The following is a 14483-nucleotide window of genomic DNA, read 5'->3' as shown; positions in this document are numbered from 1 at the left end:
TGTTGTGATGTTTTAAAGAGCGCCGGCCGACACGCTGATAATCATTTTAACCACGTTAGCAGCAGGATGATGATGTCACTGAAGATTCAAACACGTAAAACTGCAAAAAAAACATCAGAGACGTGAAGGATCCACAAACATTACAGAGAAAATAAAATCAACACTGATGAAAGTCTAAACATGTTTCAGAGTCTGTTGTATTTAGTTCACATCCTTGGTAAATGTTTATTTCATTTTTTTATTTTACAGTTAATTTGCAATGCTGGAAACTTCTCACATGCTTTCATTTCAATAAATGTTCAAATGATCCAATATTTCAGCAAAAATCAAAGATTAGAGAAAAAGTCCAAAAACTGAAAACAGATTTGTGTATCAGAACTTTGTTTTTTCTTCTTTCCTCTCCCATTAATCATCTCACCACCCCTCAGATTTATCTGCTGACCCTTTGGAGGGGCCCGACCCCTAGGTTGGGAACCACTGGACTAAACTAGCTAACTGTATATAAAGTAGTGTAAACTAGCTCCACCTCCAGCAGCTACAACAGTAACATGCTGCTCTAACACTGATGCTTCACTATTAATAATCTAATGATGTCATATATAATAATATATCAGTCAGAGGGACCAAACCACTACTTTTACTGCAATACTTTAACTACATCAAGCTCATAATACTTATGTACTTTTACTGCAATACTTTAACTACATCAAGCTCATAATACTTATGTACTTTTACTGCAATACTTCAACTACATCAAGTTCATAATACTTATGTACTTTTACTGTAATACTTTAACTACATCAAGCTCATAATACTTATGTACTTTTACTGTAGGAGGATTTTTCATGCAGGAGGGTATTTTCACATTGTTGTATTGGTACTTTTATTGCAGTAGGGGATCTTAGTGTTTCTTCCACTAATTTTCTCAAATGAAAAATAAAACTAAAATATAAACGGAGACTTTTCGGGACTTTTCGGGATGACTCCATATTCACGACTTGCTGTTGGCGAATGTGTTTCCGTTGGATCGCGACGGAATGACCCGCCCTTCTCTGCCTCTGATTGGCTACTACTCGTTGAGGAGTGATATGATTGGGTTAGAGTAAGAATATCCAAATAGGTCAGAGCCAATCAGAGGTAGAGGAGGGGCGGGTCTTCGTCCTAAGAAACGTACACTCGCTTCCTGTTGTGACTCCGGCTAATAGCAGCAGCTCATCGTCCGTTAAGAAGCCGAGAGAGGAATTCAACGTTTATGCAGGTAAAATAAACCGTCAACACGTTTATAATCTGACTGTGTTGTAACGTGTCGGTGTTTTTTATATCGATATTTCGTCGTGTTTGTTTCAAAAGCAGCTACTTTCCTTTCTGCTAACTGCTAACTGATGAACGTTGCTGTTTGTACCGGTTAACTGCGGCAGGTTTGCTAACAGAGATGTTTTAGTTTCTTTGCTTTTTTTTTTTTTTATAAATAATCTGTAATAGTGTCACTTAATCCCGAGTTTAGTTGTAGTTTAGCTTTAGCAACGTTAGCTCGCTGTATTATTCATTCGTCTGCCGGCGTGTGGACAGTCTGATGTCTTGCTCAGTGTTGGGTAACTGAGTGAATGAGATGTCGGTAATGTTATTATTAGTTACTATGTTAAGTAACGCGTTACCATCATCAGCACGTGAACCGGAGCGGTTTCCCGCTCACAGTGACGTTTAACCGGAGCTGTTTCACCGTAACGTTAGTTGACTCATCAGATTGGAAGAAGTAACGTTGCTGCAGTAAATGTTTGATTTATAATGAAAATGAAACAACGTTCACACTCTTCCATCTTATAACCTCTAGTCGCTCTTCTGCCGGTATTTTTGATAATAATAATGTAAAAGTAGTGTAGTTACTCTAAACGCAGTGATGCTGTAGCATAATGTAGTAATTTCAAATGAAAATAACTAGTAACATGTAATCTATTACCTTTTGAAAGTAAGAGTGATTCTAGTTCATCCTCATGAACACCTGAGTGACGTCATCAGCCTCCTCCAGGTGATCTGATGCTGTTCAGGTGATATTTAGATATAAACCTAAAGAAGGAGACTGACAGGATGACGTCAGGGATCGTCTCTAAAGAGCAGCCTCCTCCTCCTCCTCCTCATACCTTCCTCATGCTGTTTGTAGATATTTCAAACCACCGTTATGTTCACCTATCGCACGCACATCCCCTGCTTTCAGATTAAAACAATGAAATATCACCTGTGCAGCATCAGTCGAGCTTTATTCTGTAATCACATCTAATCAGGAGGGATCGATGATGTCACTGAAGAGTTATCGAGGATTAACCAGAATATCCATCATCAAACTGTTGACCTCAGTACCTGCATGATATGAGTCTAAATCTGAGCTCACTGGCTAACAGTGCTGGAGGACGCCATGGACGAGCTGTTAGCAGGCACTTCCTGCTCGTCTGAGCCGGACAGTCCTGGAGGTCTGAACCGAGGCTGCCTGCTGGACCCCGCCGAGGTCCTGTACCATGACCTGTCCATCATCGTCCCAGAAACACCCAGGTAACGTTAACACAACTCCGTTTAAACCCGGAAACATTCAGGTAACGTTAACACAACTCTGTTTAAACCCAGAAACATTCAGGCAACGTTAACACAACTCTGTTTAAACCCAGAAACATTCAGGTAACGTTAACACAACTCTGTTTAAACCCAGAAACATTCAGCTAACTTTAACACAACTCTGTTTAAACCTAGAAACATTCAGGTAACGTTACCACAACTCTGTTTAAACCTAGAAACATTCAGGTAACGTTAGCACAACTCTGTTTAAACCCAGAAACATTCAGGTAACGTTAGCACAACTCCGTTTAAACCTAGAAACATTCAGGTAACGTTAACACAACTCCGTTTAAACTCAGAAACATTCAGGTAACGTTAACACAACTCTGTTTAAACCCGGAAACATTCAGGTAACTTTAACACAACTCTGTTTAAACTCAGAAACATTCAGGTAACGTTAACACAACTCCGTTTAAACCCGGAAACATTCAGGTAACGTTACCACAACTCCGTTTAAACCCGGAAACATTCAGGTAACGTTAACACAACTCCGTTTAAACCCGGAAACATTCAGGTAACGTTACCACAACTCCGTTTAAACCCAGAAACATTCAGGTAACGTTAGCACAACTCTGTTTAAACCTAGAAACATTCAGGTAACGTTAACACAACTCCGTTTAAACTCAGAAACATTCAGGTAACGTTAACACAACTCTGTTTAAACCCGGAAACATTCAGGTAACTTTAACACAACTCTGTTTAAACTCAGAAACATTCAGGTAACGTTAACACAACTCCGTTTAAACCCGGAAACATTCAGGTAACGTTACCACAACTCCGTTTAAACCCGGAAACATTCAGGTAACGTTACCACAACTCCGTTTAAACCCGGAAACATTCAGGTAACGTTACCACAACTCCGTTTAAACCCGGAAACATTCAGGTAACGTTACCACAACTCCGTTTAAACCCGGAAACATTCAGGTAACGTTACCACAACTCCGTTTAAACCCGGAAACATTCAGGTAACGTTACCACAACTCCGTTTAAACCCGGAAACATTCAGGTAACGTTAGCACAACTCCGTTTAAACCCGGAAACATTCAGGTAACGTTACCACAACTCCGTTTAAACCCGGAAACATTCAGGTAACGTTAACACAACTCCGTTTAAACCCGGAAACATTCAGGTAACGTTACCACAACTCCGTTTAAACCCGGAAACATTCAGGTAACGTTAACACAACTCTGTTTAAACCCAGAAACATTCAGGTAACGTTACCACAACTCTGTTTAAACCTAGAAACATTCAGGTAACGTTAACACAACTCTGTTTAAACCTAGAAACATTCAGGTAACGTTAACACAACTCTGTTTAAACCCAGAAACATTCAGGTAACGTTAACACAACTCTGTTTAAACCCAGAAACATTCAGGAACTTTTAATTTAAAGAATAAAACATTTCAAGGCTTCAAGAACAAACAAGAACATGAAGTAAAGAGTTGAATGAATCATTAAACAGACGTGTTGAAGTTGAAAAATTCAAACTGAGAAAACGTTTTAAAAACGTTTTTAATGTTGATGAAACAGATCGCTGAGAGTTTGAGGACGTTGACTGAAGCTGCTGCTCCTGACGTCTTTACTGTCGTGACATAAACCCGGTTTCTGTAATCTGGGATTAGACAAACCCGGTTTCTATAATCTGGGATTAGACAAACCTGGTTCTTATAATCTGGGATTAGACAAACCTGGTTCTTATAATCTGGGATTAGACAAACCCGGTTTCTGTAATCTGGGATTAGACAAACCCGGTTTTCATAATCTGGGATTAGACAAACCCGGTTTTTATAATCTGGGATTAGACAAACCCGGTTTCTATAATCTGGGATTAGACAAACCCGGTTTCTGTAATCTGGGATTAGACAAACCCGGTTTTTATAATCTGGGATTAGACAAACCCGGTTTCTATAATCTGGGATTAGACAAACCCGGTTTCTATAATCTGGGATTAGACAAACCCGGTTTTTATAATCTGGGATTAGACAAACCCGGTTTCTATAATCTGGGATTAGACAAACCCGGTTTCTATAATCTGGGATTAGACAAACCCGGTTTTTATAATCTGGGATTAGACAAACCTGGTTTCTAATCAACATGTGATCATCACACGACTGATGTCTGACACTGAAGCTGACGTGCTGAGCTGCTGTTACATTTACACACGTCGGGCGGTGATGACGAGCTCTGATCTTCCTCACTGAGCTTCGTCTTCTGTCAGATCTGTGAGTCACCACGAGGTCTGAGTAGGACGTGTAAACACTTCAGAGGAAGGTCGAGAAACTCTTCATCACCTCCGACCTGCAGTCGCCGCCGTCAGCGTGAGAATAGTGAATCTGATGTTAAAATGTGTTTCAGTCCGCAGCTCGGCAAGCGGAGGAGACGCCGACGTATCACGGAGGAACATTTCAGCCCGGTGAGTCACAGAGCTGCAGCGAACGGCGGTGACGGACGGTCGGCGTCCATCACTGTCTGACTGTGAAGGACGGCGACGGCACGCCGTCCGTCACCGTCTGACTGTGACGGACGGCGTGCTGTTGCCGTCTGACTGTGACGGTCGGCGTGCCGTCTCGTCACCGTCTGACTGTGTGTTTCTGTCGTCAGGTGACGAGTCGCAGCTCGGCCGAAGCTCCAGAATCTTCCAGCAGCAGCAAACGCAGGCGGCTGGCAGCGGAGCGCAGCTTCGTTCCTGCTTCATCACTCGGCGTGTTTCCTCTGAGCAGCTGGCTGGAGACGCCGCTGTCCACCGCATCCTGTTCTTCATCCTCATCCTCCTCCTCCTCCTCCTCCTCCTACCTCACACCTGTATCAAAGGAGGAAGTGGAGGCGGTGGCTCTGACTGTGGCGGGCTCCACAGGAGAAGCCGGCTCCGGTCGTTTCAGTCGGAGAGGAAGTCAGACGTCTCCTCCTCTTCCTCCTCCGTCTCCTCCCGGCCGCGACTCTCTGTCCTTCCTGACGGCGGAGGAGAGGAGGTGGCTCAGCGGCGAGCAGGGAAACATCTCACCAGGTGAGACAGCGTGTTTATGTTTTCTACACGTTATTGACGACGAGCTGATGATCAGTTAATGAAACTATTAGTTGATCAACAGGATCAATAGATTCCAGTTTGAATCATTTGACTTTAAAACAACGAGAGATTCACCTGCTGCTGGTTGTCTGAAGACGGTGAGGAGAGAGAGAGACGTCGGAGGGGAGAGCGAGTGTCACGGTGCAGATGCCTCCTCTTCCTCCTCTTCCTCCTCCTCCGGCTGCCTCGGTGTCGCTGTGCTGCTGCTTACAGCTCGCTCTCTCTCTCTCTCTCTCTGCTTCCCCGCTGGAGGAAGCAGCATCACCGAGGCAGCTGGAGGGGAGGAAGAGGAGGAGGAGGAGGAAGAGGAGGAGGAGGCATCTGCACCGTGACACTCGCTCTCCCCTCCGACATCTCTCTCTCTTCAGTCTCCTCGCTATCACGCCGCCGCCGCCGCCGTTACATTGAGATTTAATCTACAATAACTCAGCATAAACTGTGAACTGCAGGACTTTGTTGAACAGGATCAGGTTTGTCGTCTTGACGCCTCGTTTTTGTTTCCGCAGCAGCGGAGCAGATCATCATCAGCGACGATGAGGAGGCGGCGGTTCGCTTGGCGCAGGAGGAGGAAGACGAAGCGTTGGCCCGAAGCCTGCAGGTAGGAGGACGAAATAACGTGAAACATTAAAGCGAAGTCCGGACTGTGAAACTGATGCTTCTCCTCCTTTTAAGGCTCAGTTTGACAGAGAACATCACCTTCCTCATCAGCATCGCCATCATCTTCATCAGCAGAGCCACCACACGGTGAGGCAGCACGGCGCCGCCGCCTCCTGCTGTTTGTTTGTTTAAAAACTAGATACTTGTGATGAGTTTATGATTCTTACTGAGCGTCTTGTGTTGTTCTCCGCAGTATCATCGTTCCCACATGGAAGCCAGCTGGATGCCTCACCTGCTCGCCGCCGTCGCTCCGCTGGTCGGCTTTGAAGACGGTACGACGAGTTCAAGGAGGTCGTTAAACCAACAGTCAGCTGTTTATCTCGCTGTAATCGTTGCTCCTGTTCATCCTGACCAATCAGAAGATCCTTCATCATGACCTCATCATGACCTCACAATGGAGGACAAACATGTGTTTAAAGTTTATCTGAAGCTGATATGAAGCTTACTATACTTCCACCTGCAGCTCAACAGGGAAACACGAAGAGGGAATTTGATGCTGACTGCTGGTTTAACACACTGGGAACACTGGGAACACTGGGAACTGGTCCTTTTTTAAACCTGTGATCAGCTGTTTCTGTTCCGTGAGGCGGCGTCTGACATGTTGTGTAATCGTGTGTTTGGTTTTCTTCAGCTGAGTCGTAACTCAACTGCTAATTAGAAACTATCAAAACCTTCCACTATATATATATTTTTATCTTTTACCCATGATCCTCGGCTGCAGACGCTGTGTCGCCATGTTTTTGCTGAATTCACTCGACAGTGAAAATAAGTTTCTCGTCGTAATAATCTGGAGCTTCTGCTCGCCGTCAGCGGCACACGAGACAGAGAGTTGTTTGCAGCTCAGTTATTGGCTGTTCTTGCTGAAATGCATCTTGGGAGTCGTAGTTTCATGTCGATCAGAGAACTGAGTCACTGAACAGCCTGAAACTCTTCACTTCTGCTTTCCACAGATCTGATGGGTCAACACAGACGGCGTGGGCGGGGCCGGAGGAGGAACGCCATGCCCGACTTTTCAGACAACGTTCAGGGAAACGACTACGAGGTGAGGAAGAGGAGGAGGAGGAGGAGGAGGAGGAAGGGCTGCGGTGTTCAGAAACACGACGCCTTAAACTCACCGTAGATGTTTTTATTGATCCAAACACCTGCACAACAAAAACACACTTCTGTTTGTTTGTTTGTTTGTTGGTGCAGACATAAAGACCTGACACTATGACAAACAAACAAACAAACAAACAAAAACAAATTAACTATTAAAGCTGCGAGCAGGATCATTTTGCTTTTTAAAAATGAGGGATATTTCTTACAAATATGGTGTGCTTTTATTTTGAAAGTGTGATTGACATGTGTACTGTCAGGTGTGTAGAGACAATAAGTAACTGCAGCTGAATACAGAAACATACTCATATATTTGAATGGAGAGTGTGAGTGAACCCACACCTTTTTGAACATTTACTGCTTCCACATAGTTTTAGACACAAACTTCATTTGAACTTTAAATGAGTCACGAGACTTTGACCTACAAATCTTGAATTTACATGTGTTTTCTATCTTTTATTGTTTTTGAGATATTAGAGTGTGAGTTTTAAAGTCTTTTCTTGCTCCTCCTGTGATTTTATAATGAGTGTGTATTGCGGAATGTTTCACAGCACTGAGGGAGTGACATCACCAGGAGCAGTTGGAGAGGAGGATTTTAGAGTACGCTTCTTGTGAAATCTCCTCATAAATCTCATGACTTTGGCCAAATCTTACATTAAAAATCATATTTTAGTAGGAAATTTCGTGGTGAATCCATTCATACAGGTTTGAAAGTGGTCAGACTTATAGTTTAGACGTCAGAAGCCTCTGTTTGACACAAAGTTCATGCCCATAGATTGCCTCCCCATTGGTTTACATTGTAAGGTGTGATGTGGCACTGCAACTTTCAGGGCTTATTAAATCCAAACCGTTCGAGTTATTACAAAGTTTTAACAACTTTTTTTTCAGCATAGTGTCATAAGTCACCTATTAAAGTTTGAAGCTGATACCATTAACGCTCTAGGAGGAGATAGTGTTTGTTCGGGGGCCAAAATTGGGGCAAAGTCTTATTTTGAAAGGCTAATTGCAGACTTCCTGTTGGATTTAGGTCAGGGGTGTCAGTGGATGATTTGTAGGTCTTGATGAGACGAATAATTGAATTTTGGTTTGATCTCGCTACGACATTCCTAGGGGCCGTGGCGGCCATTTTAGTTACATAGGTGGCGCTAGAGAGCACATTTTGGAGTTTTTGAGCATGTTTAGGGGTCAAATTAAGGGTTTAAGTAGCGTAATAATAAAGAAACAAACAAACAAACAAACACATGAAAAACAATCGGGTCCTCGCTCTTAGACAGGGTCCCTGATAAAGGAAAATGAAAATAATGGTTCGCTGCAGTCTGAGGAAACAACAGCTCATTTTACCAACAAAGAAGAAAATCTAAATCTGAACATGTTTTAAGAGCTTTCAGTAATAATTCATGTTAAAACCTTTTAATCCAGAATCTGTGAATGAAGCAGCAGTCAGTCGACAGTAACAGCTGCCGTCAACGTTAATCAATAAAAATCATCTACACGCTACAAAATCATGTGTCTGACATGTTTTATCCTCTAAAAAGTAAAGTATTAAAATCCTTCAGACGTCTGTTCTCACTGTTTGTGTCACGCTTGTGTAAACCGGATACTGGACCGTGATTGGCTCCAAACTGGTTGTGATGTCACAAATCCTGCAGGTGCGTCCAGGTGTTAAATGAGATGTAAGATGAGAACAACAAACAAACAAACAAACGCTGCTGTTATTCTGGAGTTAAAACCAGGAAACAACAAGCAGCAGGTTTCAGGTTCTCCAGGTTCTTCAGGTTCTCCAGGTTCTTCTTCTCTTGTCTTTCAGGCTCTTCTGGAGTTCGAGGAGCGTCAAGGTGCCGTCGTGTCCAAAAAGTTGACTCGGAGGGAAATCCAGAGATTTCCCACCAAAACCTTCCAGTCCACCGGCGGCGGCGGGAACACGCAGTGAGTCCAGCTGCTGGTCACATGACTGAACATGTTCTCAGCTGCCATCAGCTGTGTTTCTCAGTCTGTCTGCTGATTGGTCCGCAGGTGTCAGATCTGTTTCTGCGACTACAGTGACGGGGAGAAGCTGAGGATGCTGCCCTGTTTCCATGACTACCACGTCAAGTGTATCGACCGATGGTTAAAGGTAACACAACGGCTCTCACACACACACACACACTCTAACACACACTCACACTAACACACACTAACACACACACACTAACACACACTAACACACACTCACACACACTAACACACACACACTAACACACTCTCACACACACACTCACACACACACACACACTAACACTCACACACTAACACACTCACACACACTAACACACTCTCTGCTCTGAATCTACAGATTAAAAATGAAAACATTTATTCAGAAATGTTTACTGTGAAACATTCGTCTGTCTGTGCGTCTGGTTTAAATGAATATTTATTATTTATTATTTATTTATTTATTTATTTCCTGTCTAAATATGAAACTACAGCTTGTTAGCTTAGCTTAGCATACAGACAGGAAACAGAGGGAAACTGCTAGCCTGGCTCCGTCTCTCCATCCACCAGCTGAAACAATCAGACTGTAGATCAGTTCACCTTCCCGCCTCAGTGATCAATAAGTCATCATTAATGAGTCATTAACGAGTCACCATCATCATCCCAACCAAACACTCGGATCCAGACTGAAACATCTCAGCAGCTGAACTCTGTGTTTACTGCTGATTAGTAAACGTTAGTATGCTAACATGCTAACACGCTAACGCAGTGAACATCATGTGGTTTCAGTCTCACATGTGACGCTTTGATGTTTCCGACTTGATAATAAACTGAATATTTTTGTGTTTGGGGTGAAATTGTCTCCGTTTGCTTTTCTTCAGTTATGTTCAGTGAGTCTAACGAGTCTAATGAGTGTTTTAACGTTTACTTCCTGTCTCTCTTACAGGATAACACCACCTGTCCGATCTGCAGAGCCAACCTGGCCGACAGCGACTCCCCCGGCACCTCTGACCTCTGACCTCTGACCTCACAGCGTTTCTACTGTTTTGTACCGACGGGTTCAGTCTCTTCCCGCCGACATCGACTAAGTTTACTTGAAGACGTGAGTCGGCGTTTCTTGTCGGATGAAGGACGACTCATCAACTCACAGCTCGTCTTTTTATACTTTTATTTTAAACGTTTCTTCGCTGCTGAATCGACTCGAAACAATAAAACGTTGAAGCTGCTTTTTTTTGTCGTCTGGTGTTTTTCTGAGACTGAAATAAACAGAAAGGTTTTTCTCTCATGTTTTAGTGTTTGTCTGTTTTTTTTTTAGTCGTCATAGTAACGTTTCTTCATGGCTCGGTACTTCCGCAGGTAGTAAAGCGCCTCCAGCTCTCGGGCCACGAACTCTCCTCGAGCGATCATCTCTTTGATCCGCTCCGGGTCCTGGACCTGCTTGTTCTTAGTGAACGCCGCTCTCAGACGGTCCCTGAAGTAGTCGCCGCCTTTGGGATACTCGCGTCCGAGGTAGAGGAGCTGCAGAGCGAAGAGAGGAGACGTTCAGGTCACATGATCGTCTAAAACCAGCTCAGCTGTTGCTGTTTTTATTTAAATTGAACATTTTGGGTTTTTCAGGACGGATTAATTGTGAGAAAAGTTAATATATTTTTATTTCTGATGTTTAATTACATTTAAAATACATTTCTGATTGAAAACAGTTTATTAATATGTGAAGATATTTTTCACGTTTTCACGAGTTCTCGTTATATTTTGACACCAAATGAAAACTTTTGGAAACTTTCCTGATGGAATCTGCAGCCGTCTGATGTTTTCATGTTAATTTAATTCATTATATCAAAATTTAAAGCTGCAACTAACAATTATTCTCATTATTGATTCATCTCTTTAATTATTTCCTGTGTTTCCTAAAGTCCAGGATGACGTCATCAAACGTCTTGTTTTGACTCAAAGATCTTCAATCAATCAATTATTCAAATAGTTGGATTTTCATTTTCATTGGCAAATAATTGATTAATCAACTAATTGTTGCAGCTCCAACATCATCAGTTATATTATATTACTGTTGTATTCTGACTGAAATCTGATATCATAATCAATAATTTCAGTTTGAAGGTTTTATCAGCTGCAGATATTCTGATTGAGCTGACAAATAAAAACCGACGAAGAAGAATCTTCTACAAACTCACGTTTTTATAGAGTCGAACCACTTCCGCCCTCAGCGGGTTCGCCATCGTCCCCCAGCAGCTGACACACTGAGGATGATGATGATGATGATGATGAAGAGTTACAGCAGCAGGAGACGAAGAAACAAATATTAAATATTAAAATAAAGACAAGAACTAAATAAACCGACTCCAATATAAAAAATACACAAATAAATAAAACTGAAGACATAACTGGAACTAATCTAATATTTACTGAGTAAACAAACAAATAAACAAATATTCAGATGCAACCAGCAGCTTCTGCTAGATGACGTCAGTCCAACATCGTTCATGTTTACAATAACAATAATAACAATAACAACAATAATAATAATAATAAAACTTTTGTCTTAACAAACAGATGTAACACGACACGCTTCACAAAACATTTTTCAAAATTCAAATGCAAGAATTTTAGAAACATAACAGAAGATCAAACATGAACTATAATATATATATATATGTATATATATATATATATATATATATACATATATGATGCAGCTGGTTTATGTGGCATAAATATAACAAACATCAGTTTCTCACACTTTATTTTGAATGTTTAACTTCCTGTTTCTGATTCATTATGTCAAATATAAATTAAAACTATAATGTGAGAAACTAAAAACAATTAATTTTCAGGTTTTCAGTCGATACAGAAACATTTCAGACATGTTGACAGAAGGTTTTCTGTGTTTATTGATTTATGACTGAATTAGAGCTGCACTGATTAGCTGATTAATTGATTAGTCGCCAACTATTAAATTAATCACCAACTTTTTTATTCTGATAATTGATTAATTTGTTTTGAGTCATTTTTTTAAGAACAAATTGTCCAAATTCTCTGATTCCAGCTCGTTAAATGTGAATATTTTATGACATTAAACTGAATCTATGAGGGCAAAACAAGACGTTGATGACGTCATCTTGGGTTTAAATGTAGTGGAGTATAAATTAGCATTAAAATAAAATACTGAAGTAAAGTACAAACACCACAAACTGTACTTCAGTACAGTAATAGAGTAAATGTACGTCGTTACTTTGCACCGCTGCTGTTCTCAGACTTTAATTAAAATGTAAACAGATGAGAGTAAATGAAGGAATTCGGAGTTCGAGAGTTTAAAACCTGAATGTGACTGAAGCTAACACCTGAGCTAACACGCTAACTGAGACTCTGAAACAGGAATTATGATGAATAAATACAGATCGTGATGTTAGCAGCGGTGTTAATGCAGTTTGTGTCCTACCTGTCCGGGTGAACTCTGCTCTCTGACCGAAGTGCATCTGCTAACCGAGCTAAGCTAACTTCTCTCTGCTAACCGAGCTAAGCTAACTTCTGTTTGCTAACAGAGCTAAGCTAACTTCTCTCTGCTAACAGAGCTAAGCTAACTTCTCTCTGCTAACAGAGCTAAGCTAACTTCTGTTTGCTAACAGAGCTAAGCTAACTTCTCTCTGCTAACCGAGCGAAGCTAACTTCTCTCTGCTAAAGCCGACTAACTCGTCTTATGTCAGTTTGTGACGTTGGTTTATCTGAAAGGTCTGCAGTGACGTCAGCGGCCACTTTATGAGCAGACGCGTTAAAATGTTTGTTAATGTTTAAACTTTTGTAACGAGCTCCGTGTTTAAAAGGTAAACAACCAAAGAGTCGCGCAGGTTGAGATGATAATCCTCCAACACACACACACACAAACTGTCTGAAGGCTCCGCGCATGCGCACAGCTGCCTCCGTTGTTCAAAAACCAACCAATTGGTCACGTTAGTTTATTTAGAAACGGTTCCAAAGACTAATAACAACATCATGTTTTCATTCTCTGGAGAGCAGTTCAGTGTAATGCAGACGCCTCCACATATACAAATAAACTGAGTCAGAGAGTAAAACAAGTATTAACAAGTATCAACTACATAAAAACACTGATATATTATATTATATTATATTATATTATATTATATTATATTATATTATATTATATTATATTATATTATATTATATTATATAAGAGGATGTAAACGCCGTCGTTTCCTCTCTGCTGCCACAAATGAAAACATGTTTAGTGAAATGAGTTTGTCTGTTTGTCTCGTATCATCAGACTGTTGTGGAACAGAAAACACTTTGTCTTCTTCATCCTGCGTTTGGTTTCTGATGAACGTCTTCATCATCATCATCATCAGGTCACTTCAGCTTCGTCTCTGCTGCTGCAGGATGTTTCTGTTTGAAACATCAACTAATCCAGTGTGATCATGAAAACTTTACTGACTGAACACGTTCAGGTTTCTCTCAGAGTCATTAAACAATAAAAAGATTAAATTAAGATAATATGATGATCCTTCATAACTATCAGCCAACACTGAACTACAACAGAAATCCACTGTCGTGTCTGTGATGATCGGATCCTGAAGGAAGTTTCCAGATGTGCTAAAGAACATCTGGCAGGAATGATGTAGAAACATCAGGATCTGTATATAAACTACAGACACATCTGGACTGGTTTGTCACCATGGATCCATGTTTGTAGTGAACAAACTCCATCTGTGTCTGGAGCATTCCCACTTCATTCAAACCCAACAGTGACCACCTGGCAACACCATAGCAACCATTCATCAACAACCCCAGCCATATCAACAGCATAGCAACCGTTCAGCCACAACCCCAGCCATATCAACAGCATAGCAACCGTTCAGCCACAACCCCAGCCATATCAACACCATAGCAACCGTTCAGCAACAACCTCAACCATATCAACAGCATAGCAACCGTTCAGTAACAACCCCACATAGCAACGCCTCAGTAACCACGTGATAAGCAGCCTCATTCTCAATAAGGTTGTAATGAGCGTTGCAGCCTGCAGGAGGCGCTGGCAGCTCTTCAGACTGACACTGACTGATGT

At 41.6% G+C, this 14483-nt stretch overlaps 2 protein-coding genes across 2 annotated transcripts; one reads left to right on the top strand and one right to left on the bottom strand.

Moving 5' to 3' along the window:
- Positions 1 to 1094: 1094 nt before the first annotated feature.
- si:ch211-59o9.10 (uncharacterized protein LOC561841 homolog) lies at positions 1095 to 10676 on the top strand. The gene is made up of 11 exons (XM_044355656.1): positions 1095 to 1258; positions 2397 to 2544; positions 4960 to 5017; positions 5206 to 5608; positions 6175 to 6266; positions 6341 to 6412; positions 6519 to 6597; positions 7276 to 7367; positions 9228 to 9346; positions 9434 to 9533; positions 10338 to 10676. The coding sequence occupies exons 2-11, from the start codon at positions 2411 to 2413 to the stop codon at positions 10407 to 10409; spliced, it is 1221 nt and encodes a 406-aa protein (XP_044211591.1). The 5' UTR covers positions 1095 to 1258; positions 2397 to 2410; the 3' UTR covers positions 10410 to 10676.
- On the bottom strand, positions 10543 to 13277 carry lyrm5b (LYR motif containing 5b). The gene is made up of 3 exons (XM_044355678.1): positions 12846 to 13277; positions 11581 to 11646; positions 10543 to 10909 (listed from the first exon to the last, which is right to left on the bottom strand). The coding sequence occupies exons 2-3, from the start codon at positions 11623 to 11625 to the stop codon at positions 10703 to 10705; spliced, it is 252 nt and encodes an 83-aa protein (XP_044211613.1). The 5' UTR covers positions 11626 to 11646; positions 12846 to 13277; the 3' UTR covers positions 10543 to 10702.
- Between the last annotated feature and the right edge of the window lie 1206 nt (positions 13278 to 14483).

Source organism: Thunnus albacares, chromosome 7 (assembly GCF_914725855.1).
Source record: "Thunnus albacares chromosome 7, fThuAlb1.1, whole genome shotgun sequence".
In the NCBI taxonomy this organism is placed as follows: Eukaryota; Metazoa; Chordata; class Actinopteri; order Scombriformes; family Scombridae; genus Thunnus; species Thunnus albacares.
The sequence above is the reverse complement of the archived record's forward strand: the minus strand, read 5'-3'. Positions and strand labels throughout refer to the sequence as shown.